This window comes from Danio rerio, chromosome 13, assembly GCF_052040795.2.
Source record: "Danio rerio strain M-AB ecotype USA chromosome 13, GRCz13ab, whole genome shotgun sequence".
NCBI classification, from domain to species: domain Eukaryota; kingdom Metazoa; phylum Chordata; class Actinopteri; order Cypriniformes; family Danionidae; genus Danio; species Danio rerio.
The window spans coordinates 53,555,001-53,571,257 of NC_141033.1; the positions used below are offsets into that span (position 1 = coordinate 53,555,001).

The 16,257-nt window shown below is 39.0% G+C and overlaps 2 protein-coding genes across 6 annotated transcripts in view; one reads left to right on the plus strand and one right to left on the minus strand.

The window, feature by feature from the left end:
* The window catches only part of blnk (B cell linker), a 221,780-nt gene that overhangs the window by 177,134 nt on the left and 28,389 nt on the right, over positions 1-16,257 (minus strand). The gene's annotated exons all lie outside the window — the stretch shown is intronic.
* dntt (deoxynucleotidyltransferase, terminal) overlaps positions 1-16,257 on the plus strand; it is a 394,622-nt gene that overhangs the window by 175,381 nt on the left and 202,984 nt on the right. For all 5 annotated transcript variants that reach the window (XM_087277888.1, XM_087277887.1, XM_087277889.1 and 2 more), the window contains 3 exon segments: positions 7,748-7,918; positions 9,703-9,774; positions 9,864-9,987. In XM_087277888.1, coding sequence (XP_087134014.1) covers positions 7,748-7,918; positions 9,703-9,774; positions 9,864-9,987 — 367 coding nt within the window.

Genomic DNA, 16,257 nt, shown 5'->3' on the forward strand with positions numbered 1-16,257 from the left:
GCAAATGTATTCTCTTTTCTCGCTCAGGGGATTGCAGTCGAAATTCATCATCATCTTCATCATTAAAAAACTTCTAAAATTGGGTGGAAATTGAGTCAGTTGGCGTTTCTGTGTGGAGTTTGCATGTTCTCCCTGTGTTGGTGTGGGTTTCCTCCAGGTGCTCCGGTTTCCCCCACAGTTCAAACACATGCGCTGTAGGAGAATTAATGAAATCGGCTGTAGTGTATGAGTGTGTGTGTAAATGAGTGTGTATGGGTGTTTCCCAGTACTGGGTTGCAGCTGGAATGGCATCCACTGTGTCATATGCTGGAATAATTGGCGGTTCATTCTGCTGTGGCGACCTCTTATGAATAAAGACAGTAAGTTGAATGAAAATAAATGAAGGAATGGTTGGAAAATGAATTAAACTGCAGGATTTAGACTCACCTGATTGAATTAAGTTGTTGTGATTTTCTTTAAAACCTCAATTTAAATGCTTTGACTTGACTGGGTCTCACTTTAATTTGATGGTCCTATTGTTGAATTTAAGTTACATTGCATCTACATTCCAACTAATCGTCACATGATTATAAGTAGACTGTTAGTGTTAGTGTAAGCTGAAATGTACTTGCAAAGTTTCTTATAGTCAGTTAAATGTTTAATAAAGGAGCAGTATGAGCAAATATTAAGCATACAGTCTACTGATATTCACATGCCCATCAAAATAAAGTGTTACCATTGATTGTGTATGTTATTATTTAATATTCAATTAAAATATCACAGTGCTAAATTTGCATATCATGTATTCTACCAGCTGATTTTGTACTTTAAAGGTTGCAACACAATTAAGTGTGTTTTTCGTCCTGTGGTGAGAAATCTCTTAAGGCGCTGCAGGCAGAAACCTCTGTCAGGAACCTGTCAGTTTAGAAAATGTGTGCTTTTATAAAGTGTATTTTCAGTCTAATGGAAAGAAAGCATCTAAAATGCACCTTTTTTTCTTTTGTTGCACTTTATCAATTTGTGTCAGTAGATTTCAGGTACAATACATATTTTTAAAGGTCATTTTCCCAAAATGTTTTTTTTTCTTCTGCGCTGAGGCGTACATCTACACTTCAGCAGCCCTTTACAGTTTTACTTATATCATTCATTCATTTATTCATTCATTCATTCATTTATTTTCTTTTCAGCTTAGACCCTTTAATAATCTGGGGTCGCCACAGCGGAATGAACCACCAACTTATCCAGCATATGTTTTATGCAGCGGATGCCCTTCCAGCTGCAACCCATTTCTGGGGAACACCCATACACACTCATTCACTCTCATGCACTATGGACAATTTAGCCTACCCAATTCACTTGTATCGTTTGTCTTTGGACTGGGGGGGAAACCGGGGAGGAAACTGTGGAGGAAACCCACACAAACGCAGGGTAAACATGCAAACTCGACACAGAAACGTCAACTGACCCAGCCGTGGCTCGAACCAGCCTCCTCCTTACTGTGAGGTGATAGCACAACCCACTGCGCTACCGCGTCATCTATATCATTCATTTATTCATTCATTCGTTCATTCATTCATTCAATCATTTATTTAATTATTTATTTATTTATTTATTTATTTATTTATTTATTTATTTTCATTCATTCATTCATTCATTCATTTACTTATTTGTTTATTTATTTATTTTTAATCATTCTTTTATTTCTTTCTTTATTTAATTGTTTTTATTTACTTATTCATTTATTTATTTATTTTTATTTATTACTTAATTAATTTTTTATTTTTTATTTGTATGTATTAATTTGATTTGTTTATTTATTTGTTCATTTATTTATTTATTTGTTCATTTATTATTTTGTTCATTTATTTATTTATTTATTTAATTATTTATTTAATCACTCATTTTATTTTATCTTATTTTACTTTTATATATTTACTTCTATTTTATTATGTTTTATTTATGTGACATAATCAAATTAAATGTATGACTTTAGTTCACATATGTATTGCATTAACTGCTGAAAAAAAAGACCCCCCATATGGTCCATGTATAAATCAAACACTGCAAAGCATATGCACAATTGTAATAACTTGCATGAAAAAAACTATATAAATACATAATAAAAACTGTTTTTGAACCATAATACAGAACTTGAATGAATCTGTTGTGGCGATTCTATAGTCGCGGTAGTAACACCACAACTATAGTAATTGATACATTGCGGTAATTCTATAGTTGCTATGGTAACATAATAACGATTGTATTACATCTATTTTGATGGTTCTATAGTTGCTGTAGTAACACAACAAATTTTGTAATTGATCTGTTGTGGTGATTCGATAGTTGCTATGGTAACACAACAACTACAGTAATTGATATGTTGTGGTGATTCGATAGTTGCTATGGTAACACAACAACTACAGTAATTGATCTGTTGTGGTGATTCTATAGTTTCCATGGTAACACAACAACTACAGTGATTGATCTGTTGTGGTGATTCTATAGTTGCCATGGTAACACAACAACTACTGTAATTGATCTGTTGTGGTGATTCTATAGTTGCCATGGTAACACAACAATTACAGTGATTGATCTGTTGTGGTGATTCTATAGTTGCCATGGTAACACAACAACTACTGTAATTGATCTGTTGTGGTGATTCTATAGTTGCCATGGTAACACAACAACTACAGTAATTGATCTGTTGTGGTGGTTCTATAGTTGCTATAGTAACACAACTACAGTAATTGATCTCTTACAGTGATTTTTCACTGTAACACTCTTTTCACAAAGAGTCAAGCTTTAAATAGGTACATTATCAAAACTCTTTGGTCATTTTTTTTGACTGAGATGCTAACGGTCTAATCTGATTCAATGATTTATGCTAAGATAAGTTAAAAGTGCTCCCACCAGACCCAATGATCAGCTGAATGAATTCAAAAGTGGTAAAACTCAACATGTTACCTGTAAAAAGTAAAACAATGAGTGTTCCATCTGGAAAGTCAGCATGAACCGGAAGTTGCAACCCTTTTTTTTCATATTGTGACGCACTTCTTAGAGAAACGAATTATTAAATGAGAAAACAGTGGGCGTGGCTTGTTCTTTTACTTTAAGCTGATTGGATGTAGTAAAGTAGGCGTTTCATTCACAAAGATAGGGAAAAGGGTTTGGGGGAAGTTATTACAGCCTAACAGGCTCCTCCTGCCTACCATTTCTGACAAGGGGCGTGGTTAAGTATGTTAGCCATGCCCACTACCTCAGACAGACCTAATCTGAGAATTTAACTGAACACAAACAGGTAGTGCGTTTTCAGAATTCAATGAAAGATTACAACAAAACCAGCAATGTGAGCTGACTAAATCACTATAGCTAGTTCTGATTTCATGTGCACTTTACAGAAGAGTTTTCCTTGAGTGCTTTACATTAGTGGGTGAGCAGGAGCCTCATGTGTCTTCATACAGTGGTATCTGTGCTCAGCCTCTGGGAAAGGCTGGTGTAAAATGACAGGTTCCTCTCCACTGATCAGAGATCTGCGGGTGGCTGTGAGGTCATGAGTAAACGCTCTGGCACAGGAGAAGCAGTGGCTGATGGGAACAGAAACTGTCCTCCGTCCGCACGGGTCACTGCACAGACAGCAGAAAAACACAGCGCACTCTCCTGCCCGATGCGTCTGTTTCTACTCTTTTCTTTGACCTTTTTACATGTTTCCCTCAGTTGTGTTTTCTGTGTTCTTCACACTTCACATGCGCTTGTCTGCTGCACTCAGGTTATGGCTGATTCTAGAATTGTGCTTATTTTAAAGATCTCGTGAAGTGCTTTAAACAACACAGGCTCATTCTGATTACATACATATTACTGTAGAGCACAAAATATGTTCCAGGAGCTACTTTTTTTTTGCAGTCTTTGTTTTCGTAAATCCACCAGAGGGCACTGTGTACGCTTTTTGAGATCTCAAATTTTACACGACTGCTGTTCTTATATAATCCACCAGAGGTCACTGTCTAAGCTTTTTTAGGTCTCCAATATATCTCGCGAGTGTCATTCGCGCTTGCTGTTCTCACGTAAGTCCACCAGAGGCCACTGTGTACGCTTTTTCAGGTCTCAAATATATCATGTCCGTGTCATTCGCGCATGCTGTTCTCATATAAATCCACCAGAGGCCGCTGTTTGCACTTTTTGAGGTCTCTAATATATCTTGTAAGTGCCATTTACACCTGCTGTTCTCATATAAATCCACCAGAGGGCGCTGTGTACGCTTTTTCAGATCTCAAATTTCTCTTTCGAGTGCCATTCATCCCTGCTTTCTCATGTAAGTCCACCAGAGGCCACTGTCTACACTTTTTGAGGTCTCCAATATATCTCGCGAGTGTCATTCGCGCCTGCTGTTCTCACGTTAGTCCACCCGAGGCCGCTGCTTGCACTTTTTGAGGTCTCTAATATATTTTGCGAGTGCCATTTGCACCTGCTGTTTTAACATAAATCTACCAGAGGTCGCTGTGTAAACTTTTTGAGATCTCATATATGTCTCGTGAGTGCCATTTACACCTGCTGTTCTTATGTAAATCCACCAGAGGCCGCTGTGTACGTTTTTTTGAGATCTTAAATTTCTCTCGGAAGTGCCATTCACCCCTGCTGATCTCACATAAGTCCACCAGAGGCCGCTGTGTACGCTTTTTGAGGTCTCAAATATATCTTGTGAGTGCCATTTACGCCTGCTGTTCTCATGTAAATCCACCAGAGGGCACTGTCTACACTTTTTGAGGTCTCCAATATATCTAGCGAGTGTCATTCATGTCTGCTGTTCTTACCCAACTCCACCAGAGGCCTCTGTTGACCGACTGACTGACTGACTGACCGACTGACCGATCCCCCACCCTTCCCCCTTTCCTAAACCTAACCAATAGTATTTTGAAAAGCACCGATTGACCCGATCACCCACTTCTCTAAACCACAGCAAAAAAAAGAAAATCCCTTGCCTGATTTTTACCACATTTTCAGATTTTACCTCATACTCAGCCTGTTATTTACTTGTTTATTTTGTTTTTTGGCTTCTGTTTTTGTTTTACCTGCTTTCTGGAACCATTCTTTGCCAGACTCGAACTCTGCATCTCAAGTTTGCTGACGTGTGTGTCGAGCTACCGGACAAACTGGTAACAGTCGAAAAGTCATCCACTTTCAGGTGAGCGTTCAGCTGGTTAGCAAGCAAAGGAACGACGTCATATCGCACCGTAGCGTTTGTTTTAAAGTCCAAATGCAGTCATACGTAGCTCTGGCTACTTAATTGTCGATCTCCAGAAACGTATATAGGGGTACATTTTCAGAATGAGCCTATGTTGGCTTTGAAATGTAAATTTTTTTAATTTAATGTTTGACGTAATCTTAACTGAAACATAAAGGGTGGGTGGGACATGGTGTAACTCCTCCCCCTTTTTAAAAACAGCCAATATCATTTGTTTCTCCTCACAGCTCTGTTAGTGAGAGTGGTTGAGCTCAAGTGGATCAAATGAACAGCTAATGATAAGAAGGGGGCGGGGCATGTCCAACACTAGAGAGCATTTGATTCAGTTTAATTCATCTTTATTTCTCCAGCGCTTCTACACTGTAGATTGTGACAAAGCAGCTGAACACTGAAGTTCTAGTAGACTGAAACTGTGTCAGTTCAGTTTTCTATGTGGAAGTTCAGTGTGGTTTAATTTTTAATTTTCACTGCTGAGAGTCCAAACACTGAAGAGCAAATCTGTTGATGCGCAGCTCCACAAGTCCCAAACCGAGCAAGCCAGTGGCGACAGTGGAGGAACAAACTTCACCAATTGACCAAAGTGAAGGATTAAAAACCTTAAGAGAAGTCAGGTTCAGTTGGCCACGACCATTTCAAGGCCAAACTTGTTGTGCAGAGCTGCAGTCTAGGCGCCGGAGGCTGGAGAACGCTGGATGTCCATCGTGGAGAAGCTGCAGGTGTGAGTAGGTCACCAGCGGGTGTTCAGGCTGGCCCACAGGATCAATGCGGAGACTCGTCTGTCACTGGAGTCTTTCAGGAATCACTCTCATGCTCTCCACTCCTCCATGACCACCACAGCATCAGCTCAGGATACGGCCTGGTCCAGGATTACGGAGACCTTGGCATCATTTCTTCACAGGACTTGGATCACATCAGTTGCTCTGTGGAAATAGAGAATAAAGAGAATGATTAGTGTAGCTGCTGTTCATAGTGTATATAAACATGAGATGCAAAGATGGAGTCTTATGAATGAAAATAGCAGATATATAAACAAACATAGAAATTAACATGCAAGGCATATGAGAGTTTCTAACAAAATGTCTGCTGCGTTAAAACAGGAGGAGTGTTTCAGAAGCACACTCATGTATCATACCGCTATGCGAGTGTATGCTTTACTAAAAAGATAGGTCTTTAACCAGTTAAACTCTGCTGCTATTTTGGGATTTCCACCTACGCAAATTTAAAAGCTTCCCAAATCCACACACAGAGGTGTAAATGCAAAAATTTGGTATCATTTTAAAGAAAACCCTTTGAATTTTTATAAAACACTATTGAAAGTGTTTAAAATAACTGTATATGTTGTCTGTGTTATACTAAACACCTAAAAAAAGAGGCAGTTTTTGTATTTTTTTTTTATGAGCTCAAATATGAAAGTGTACCTTTTAGGTTGTGTGTGGTCTAGCGTGCTGTAATTAATGTTGGTGGTTCCTGCACATGTCTGTAATCATAGGAAAAAAGAAAAATGTCTCCACCATAATCTATGCAGAAGTTATTGTATTTTAACTGATGAGAGGTGCTGTACAAGCCACAGGGAGCGATCATTGCTTTCATATTTCACTATTCTTTTGTTTGATCAAACATAATTCACTGTGTTTGGGCCACGTCAGACATATAAAAGGATTACTTATGCACATCACCTAAAAAACAGAGGAGAATGGCCCTGAAGCGACAGCATAAGGTAAGAGATGACAGCTGTCTGTGCTATCTGGAGCTGCTTATTGATCATAAATGTATTGTTTTCACTTCTGCGCCATGGAAACACCGAGATTCATTCAGCAACTGTTTGATATGTGAATATAATTCAGTAAAAAGAATGCTAGAACTTTATGAGCACCGGCAAGAGCTTTCATTTGAGCTATAACTTGTACATGTGTCATATATGAACCATATGAAAATGAACCAATGTTCAACACCTAGCTCGGGTCTCCAATACACTGTGTATTTAAGTGTAAATAACTTTTGTACAGTAGAACAAAAACCAAAGTGATGCATATGTGCATAAAATATAGATTCTACACTTTCAAACGAAACCACTTAAGGGGGTCTGGTGCAATGCTGGCCCTTTAAATCTTAAAGCGAAAGTCGATGACGTCTAGGTACCGAGTCCGCGGAGTTTAACTCGTTAATCTATTGTTAAACTGAAAGAGTATGTCTGAGCCTCGGGCATTATCAGGAAGGCTATTGCAGAGTTTAGGAGCCATAAATGAGTAGGCTTGACCTCCTTTAGTAGACAATGTATAATGTAAAATAAGTATACAATGTCAAAGAAGTGACTATCAAAAGTAGTTTCTTCTTTGGTTTTGCACCTTGACTCAGATCTGCAGTGTGTTTGAGCAGTAGATCATGTTTCTGCCTGAGCTTGTGTTTATGTGTTTGACTGGTGAAGTCTGGAGAGCAGAACTCACTACCAAGAGGTTTTAAAAGTAAAAGATGAGTGTGTTTAAATGTGTGTGTGTGTTTGACAGAAGTGTGTGTGTGTGTGTGCTGCAGGAAGCGCTGGAGGTGCTGGCGTTAAACAGTGAGTTCAGTGGGAATCAGGGCTCGTGTTTGGGGTTTCGCAGAGCCGCATCAGTGCTCAAGAGCCTCCCTGCTGCGCTGCGGAGCCCAGAGGAGGCACTGAGACTACCCTGCCTGGGGGACAACAGCAGAGCCGTGCTGGAGGTCAGATATCTGTCTGTGTGTGTCCTAATGTCTGTACAGACACATGCATATACAACACACACACACACATTATACATACAATCATACAGAAACACACACACACACACACACACACACACACACACACACACACACACACACACACATACACACACACACACACACACACACAGATGCAGTGTCCTGGTTAATTGCAGCTTAATAAGTGTAATGAAGAGCTGATTGCAACTCTGCACTGTTGTCAACACACTGCATGTGCTCTGTTCAGTCTCTGTGTGTGTGCGTGCAGCATTAATCACATTCAGACAGCTCTGCGTTCACATTCATCACTTTAATGATTGACTCCTCAACACAACATTAATAAGAGACTCAACTGCACACAATTCATTATCAGCAAACACTGGATGGATGTATGTGTGTGTGTATTATATCCCCCTTAACTACTGGACATCCTGTAATTATACAACTTTCACCACGGAGACGTGACGTGTTTGTTACACTCTATTATTTAACACAAGCGTATTGTCCTTCATTTTAAAAATGCCATCATCTGATGAGTTTGTATTCTGGTATTCTCCAGACTTCAGCTGTCAAACAAACACTCGAACACACACACTGCATTCAGATGTGTAACATGTCACTTCCAAATCAATCATATCAGGCCTAAAATTGTCAATTGTCTAAACTTAACCACAAATACTACAATTCAAAAGCATACATTTAACACAAACAAACAAACAAACAAACAAACAAACAAACAAACAAACAAACAAACAAACAAACAAACAAACAAACAAATAAACAATTTATTTATATATGATATAATATATCTAATTTTTTTATTTATTTATTTATTTTTATGTATCTATGTATTTTAGTTATATATAGATATTTATTTATATATTTACTTATTTATATATTTTTTGTATATTTTCTTATATATTTGTTTATATATTTATTTATTTATATATTTATTTATATTTTTATTTATATATTTTATATTTTTTCATATATATTTATTTATATCTTTTCTTATATATTTATTTATTCATATATTTGCTTATATATTTACTTATTTATTTATATGGTTTCTTATATATTAATTTATTTATATATTTACTTTTAAATTTATTTATATATTTCCTATCTAATTATTTATATATGTACTTACTTATGTATTTATTTATGTATTATTTATTTATTTATTTTATTTATATATTTATGTATGCATTTATTTGCCTATATATATATATATATATATATATATATATATATATATATATAATTTTTTTTTTAAAAAACAGGTGTTTGTGCATGTGTGTGCGTGTGTGTGTGTGTGTGTGTGTGTGTGTGTTTGTATCTGTCACTGTTTGTGCTCGTGCACAAGTGTGTGTGTGTGTGTGCGTGTGTGCGTGATATTTGACCCCTCGTTGCGTTGATATTTGTTTGTTAGTTTGCAGGAGTATTTCTTTGAGTGTGTTTGTGCTTTAGTGCGTGTGTGTGTGTGTGTGTCTGTCTGTCTGTTTGTGTTTGTGCATTAGTGCATGTGTCTGTATGTCTCTGTCTATGTGTTTGTTTATAGATATTTGTGTTTCTTAGTGTGTAGGAGTATCTGTTTTGAGTGTGTGTGTGTGTGTGTGTGTGTGTGTGTGTGTGTTTGTGTGCGTGCATGTGTCTGTCTGTCGGTCTCTGTGTGTGCACTTGAGTGTGTGCAGATGAAATAAACATTTAATCCCATCAGCTCATAGTTGTGTGTGTGTGTGTGTGTGTGTGTGTGTTGTCAGGAGATCTGTGAATGTGGATCTTCCTCCAGAGTTGAAGAGATCCAGAATGATCAGCGTTATCGCACCATGAAGGTACAGTCGGTCTGTTAACAGTGATCAGGAGCAGCGTGTTTGTACTGTGTGTTTATGAATGTGTGTGTGTGTGTGTGTGTGTGTGTCAGTTGTTCTGCAGTGTTTTCGGTGTGGGGCCTAAAACAGCAGAGAGCTGGTTCTGTCGTGGACTGAAGACGTTTGAGCAGGTGTTGACTGAACCCAGCATCAGACTCAACCGCATGCAGACGGCAGGTAAACTCTGACTGCCTTTACATGGACGTCAGTGATCAGGTCATTCACCTAAATCTGAATAAGACCATAATATGATGAAGGTGTTTACATGAGCTGCTTTTAGAATGTTCCCTTCATATATAAATATATTTACACTCCCTGACAAAAGTCTTGTCATGGATCCCACTTGTAAGAGCAGCAAACAACTTGACTTCTAGTTGATCGTGTGTAAAAGTGTCAGAAGGTGGATTTCTCTGATGAATCATCTGTTGATCTGCATCCCAATCATCACCAATACTCCAGAAGACCTACTGGAACCAGCATGGACCAAGATTCTCACAGAAATCAGTCAAGTTTGGTGAAGGAGAAATCATGGTTTGGGGTCATTCAGTATGGGGGCGTGTGAGAGATCTGCAGAGTGGATGATCAACATCAACAGCCTGAGGTATCAAGACATCTGTGCTGCTCATTACATTACAAACCACAGGAGAGGAACAATTCTCCAGCAGGATAGCGCTCCTTCTCATACTTCAGCCTCCACATCAAAGCTCCTGAAAGCTAAGAAGGTCAAGCTGCTCCAGGATTGGCCAGCCCAGTCACCAGACATGAACATTATTGAGCATATCTGGGGTAAGATGAAGGAGGCGTTGAAGATGGCATGATAAACTCTGGGAGTCCTGCTGAAGGCTTTCTTCTTCATTCCAGATGACTTTATTAATCAGTGGTTTGAGTCATGTCAGAGATGTATGGATGCAGTCCTCCAAGCTCATGATGGAGTCAGACACAATATTCATTCTGTCTCCACTGCAGCAGGACTTTATATTCTATACTGGACATTATTTCTGTTCAGTGATGACACTTTAGTCTGAGCAGAGTCAGACCGCACTGTCCTAATCAAATCATTAATAATCAAGGCATGATCAGATTTTATTGTGCTCAAATTAGCAAAATCTAGAGGCCTTTGCATTTCTTATAAGCCACTGCTGATACCAAATCATCAACTAGAAGTCAACTTATTATCTGCAGTTCCTAAAACTTGATATATATATATATATATATATATATATATATATATATATATATATATATATATATATATATATATATATATATATATATATATATATATATATATATATATATATAACAGTTGAAGTAAAAAAAAAAAAATTGTCCTCCTGTTATTTATTTATTTATTTATTTATTTATTTTTTTTTTTGCTTTAAATATTTCCCAAAATGATGTTGAACAGATTTAGGAGTTGTTCGCGGTATTTTCTATAATATTTATTCTTCTGGAGAAAGTCTTATTTGTTTTATTTCGGCTAGAATAAAAGCACTTTTTAATTTTTTTAACTCATTTTAAGGTCAATATTATTAGCCCCGTTAAGCAATATTAGTTTTGGATTGTCACCAGAATAAACCACTGTTATACAATGACTTGCCTAATAACCCTAATTTTACCCTAATTACCCTAGTGAAGCCTTTAAATGTCACTTTAAGCTGTATAGAAGTGTCTTGAAGAATATCTAGTCTAATATTATGTGCTGTCATCATGGCAAAGAGAAAATAAATCAGTTATTAGAAATGAGTTATTAAAACTATTATGATTAGAAATGTGTTGGAAAAAAATCTGCTCTGTTAACCGGAAAAAAATAAGGGGGGGGGGGACTTCAACTGTCTATACTAAATCACAATACAAATGAAATCCACAACTAAATATCACTGTAATGTAGAACTACTGTAATGTCTATGGAAATCTCATCGCTTGAGTTCTCCCTGGTGCTCTAAAGTACTTGCGGAAATACTATGTTTTTACCACACACTTACTGAAAGCGCGCTCATCACAGTAAGTATTCAGAACAACAGGGTAGTTTATAATGCTTTCACAGGACTGTCTGATGTTTATTCTCCAGAAGTGCTTGAATTTGTTTAAGGTGGGGTGTAGTGTTTCTCTCAGGATGAAAACACAGTGCAGACGTGATGAATGTTCCTGCCACAGCGCACTCATCATTTGCTGGTCATTTTTATGCAGCCGTCGAACTCTGACTGTGTGTGTGTGTGTGTGTGTGTGTGTGTGTCTGAATTCGCCGTTTACCGCGTGTTGCTCCTGTTCGATGTGAACAAAACCGCTCTCAATATAAATATGCTTATTGATGAGATTGTTTGTATATATGGAAGGGATTGCAGATTATACACTGACGATCAAGGGGGGTCAACTTTTTCGGGTAACGTTACCTGCTTCAATTAATTAAATTGATGTATTTATTTAAATGATATCTAATTGACTAATAAAGCATATTTCAAGAGTTCACACTTAGCTGATGATCGATTATAAAATGAGTTTTGCATGCTGTCCCAAGAGACAGACACGAGCTCAGAAGATCCTCGAGCCTGGGGCTCCCTCTCGTTTTCAGGGAAACAGGGTAGTTTGAGCTCAGGTAGGTCTCGAGAACTCCCTCACACACCATGGGTGGGCCCGCATGATAAGGTGCCCTGTCACCTCCGTGATTTCTGTGACCGTAACCCCCCACTCCCACCCCCCACTGAGAGTGATTTCGGGGGCCCCGTTAATAACCCATGCAGGTTATTGCTGTAAGGCAACAGTGCTAACCAGTGGGCCACCCTAGGTGGAGGAGAAGAACTGGAAGGGGGGGATTCTTCAAGGCAAAGATAACTAAAGTAAGGGTGCGTTCACACCTGCCTTATTTAGTTCGGTTGAATCGCACTAGAGTTTGTTTCCCCTTTTGGTGCGGTCGGTTTGGGCAGGTGAGAATGCAGCAATCGTACTCGAGTGCGCATCAAAAGCGGACCAAATAAGCGTACCGAGACCTGCTTGAAGAGGTGGTCTCAGTACGCTTTCAAACAAACCCTGGAGCGGTTCGTTTGTGGTGAGAATATGATCCATACTAAAACAGGTCCAACCGCTAAAAGTACTGCGCCTTTTGGACTAATCCAGCTGCCGTAGGCCTATGCGCTGTGCATTATGGGATATGGAGGACAAATATTTGTTGACAGCGCTTTACCAACAGAGAGAGAAAGAGAGGGGAAAACATTACCTGATGGATCGTTGGTAACATTTACGCAAGATGAGCATGTCGCAGTTTAGCTAAATTAATTCACGCCTCCTCCTGAAGTGACGAGCGATGCATTAAACACTGTTTTCCAGCGGCGGCTGCGCTTCATTCTCGTAATGTCTAGTTTGTCTAAATCAGGCATACAATCAGCCAGCGCAGTCGTCCCTCCAGAGTAAAAGGTTTAGTTTACCTGCGGGAGTTCACTGGCATTTTCCCGCACATGAATTCTGACCAATCAATAAGCAGTTTAGGAACTATGTTCAACAACATCTGGCCAATGAGAGACGTGGATTTTATCAGATGACTGCCTTTTGGTTCGTTTCAACTGGTTCGGACCAAAGCCAGCAGTGTGGTGTGAAAACGACCCAAAGACGGCAGAAGATGCAACAATGTATCATTTATTACCCTTGATCCGGACCAAATGAAGCGAACTACAGATGTGAAAGCACCCTAAGAAACTCTAAATATTTCTAGACCTTTTTCTTGGCTGCTGCATGGAGGGCATCAAAGCGACCAGCGTCTCTCGGTAGAATGTTTAGAACTACAGTGTTTACAACCGGTAAATTGCGTCCAGGAAATGGCTTTCAATGGAGTTTTGAGCGGATTACAGAGTGTTTTTGTGACTCTTTTTTTATAAGGAATTAGGTTGAGCAAAGCCACACCACATGCAACTTGATCTTCCATTGTTAAATGAGTGTGATAAGAAGTGCGCAACATTTTCACACTAGACAGCCTGTTTTATGCAGGAATGTAACTGATATATGCTGCAGCGCCCCCTTTAAATACGAGATCAATGTAGTGAATTTTGACGCTCTCACTGCCGGAGTTGAAGGCAGACAGCGTTGTCGCCATGGGCGGCCAGAGCGACCGTGGACGCTCTCTACGCTTTCGGTGTGAACGCATATGCTGTTTCTCAATTCCAAGAATGCAGAGAACGGACTTGTGTTCTTGTGGAGGCCGGTCTTGCCAGGTGTCTTCGGAAGAACGAACTCAGGAGACCGCGAGGGCAGAGAACGCTCCTTTGAGAAATGAGATGCTGCGTTCTTCCTGATGGTCATGTGACCTTCACGTGTTTTAAATGGAAATTATTTAAACATTACAGCCTTCATACAACGATTTATTGTTTTTCCCCTTTTCAAAATATATACTTTGCATAAAAACATTATATACTCTGCACAATATAAATAAAACAGATTTTAATACAAATTTCAGCAAACAAACACCCCTTAATGTGTTTATTCCTTTATTAAGATGTTCATGGTAATATTTACTTTCACCATTTCATTTAGAGAAACTCCTGAGGTAAATAAGTCATATCTCTGAACTTTAATAATAAATCTAAATAAAATGCAGTGCTTCCCACCTCCAGTCGCAATGACTTCTGGGACTTCCAGAGCGAGTTCGGTGCTCAAGTCTGCATCGTTGCATCCTCGATATCAAGAACACATCCAGGAAGTTTCACACGTCCTCTGTACTTGCAGTCTTGAGTATTGGAGCTGAACTTAGGCAGCTGATGATGACGTTTCACGAGAACACGAGGACGCAAGACTGCTGAAGAACGCATATTGAGAAACAGCCTCAGTTAGTGTATGCTGACCTACAGTAACCTCTGATCAACTGCTTTAGAGAGTCAAATTATACAAACTGTACTTTACCTTTAGGCTATATGTAGAAACAAACACCTAGTCTATGAGAAAATGATCTTGTGAACTCTTATGTCTGTCTGCGCTCTAGATCTGCCCGTTTCAGACTGCTGAATGAATAGTTTCCTGCATGTGATTATGCGTTCACAATGGTATGAACCGTAATATTCATTCGTTTTCCTTCGGCTTAGTCCCTTTATTTATAAGGGGTCGCCACAGTGGAATGAACCGCCAACTTATCCAGCATATGTTTTACACAGCGGATGCCCTTCCAGCTGCAACCCAGTACTGGGAAACACCCATACACACTCCTTCTCACACACACTAGTACACTACAGACAATTTAGCTTATTCCATTCACTTAGAATTCAAGTCATGCATGTGATTGGACTGTGGGGGAAACCCGGAGCACCCGGAGGAAACCCACACCAACACGGGGAGAACGTGCAAACTCCACACAGAACCGCCAACTGACCCAGCTGAAGCTCAAACCAGCAACTTTCTTGCTGTGAGGCCACAGTGCTAACCACTAAGTCACCATGCCACCTCATAGAAAACTAATTGTGTATAAAAATATACACAATAGGGGAATTGATGAACTATACTGGCCGTAGTGTATCACCCCATTCACACCGGGCGTCAGTGTCTACGCTTCCCATTCACATTGAATGGGTGACGTCAGGCGTTGCCGAACTGCATTGTGGATCCGTCGGCACCACTTCAGAGGCGTTGCTCGCTGCAGAAGTTGGGACTAGGTCAACTTTTCAAGTGCTGATGGAAGCGTCAGCCAATCAGATCACTGTATGCAAATACACCAGCTCAGGAAGTGGTCTGTTGCTGACTAATTTCATTGGCTGATGCTGCTATGACGGTCAGGTCAGCCCCAACTTCAGACAAGCGTTGACGCTGAAGCCCCATGTGAATAGGGCATATGAGTGTGTGTGAATGAGTGTGTATAGGTGTTTCCCTGTACTGGGTTGCAGCTGGAAGGACATCCACAATATGCTGGAATAGTTGGCGATTCATTCCACTGTGGCCCCTGAAATAGAGATTAAGCCGAAAGAAAATAAATGAATGAGTTTTCTATGAGGAACACTAAATGATCGATGTCTTGGCAACATAGCTTACTATTAATTATAGTTAATTCTAAAATTATTGCATTTATAAATTTTAAAATTAGTGCAAAACTGAAGTTGCATTTTGATTTTAATTTTTGATTGAATGCACACCACAAAAAACAGACTTTTAAGATATTTAATTAAAATGTAATCTCAGTTTCCTTCCACTGTTTGAATTAAGCATCGCTTGCTACTTAATTCTATTTATTTGTAAAGCCTAAAAGCAATTTATAAGTGAAAAATGTGTTTATTCCAGTGTACTACAGTACGGTACGTGCATAAAACTTACTTTGTCACAGTTAAAGGCGAAAATACAGCCGTTTTCATCCTGCGTTTCTTTTTTTTATCTGCTTTCTAACACTGTAAACTCCTTCTCTGTGCTTCTGTCACACTTCACAGAGCGCAACTCGCAGCTTCCACAGGTAAAAATCCCATTAATTTCCTCCATGGAGAA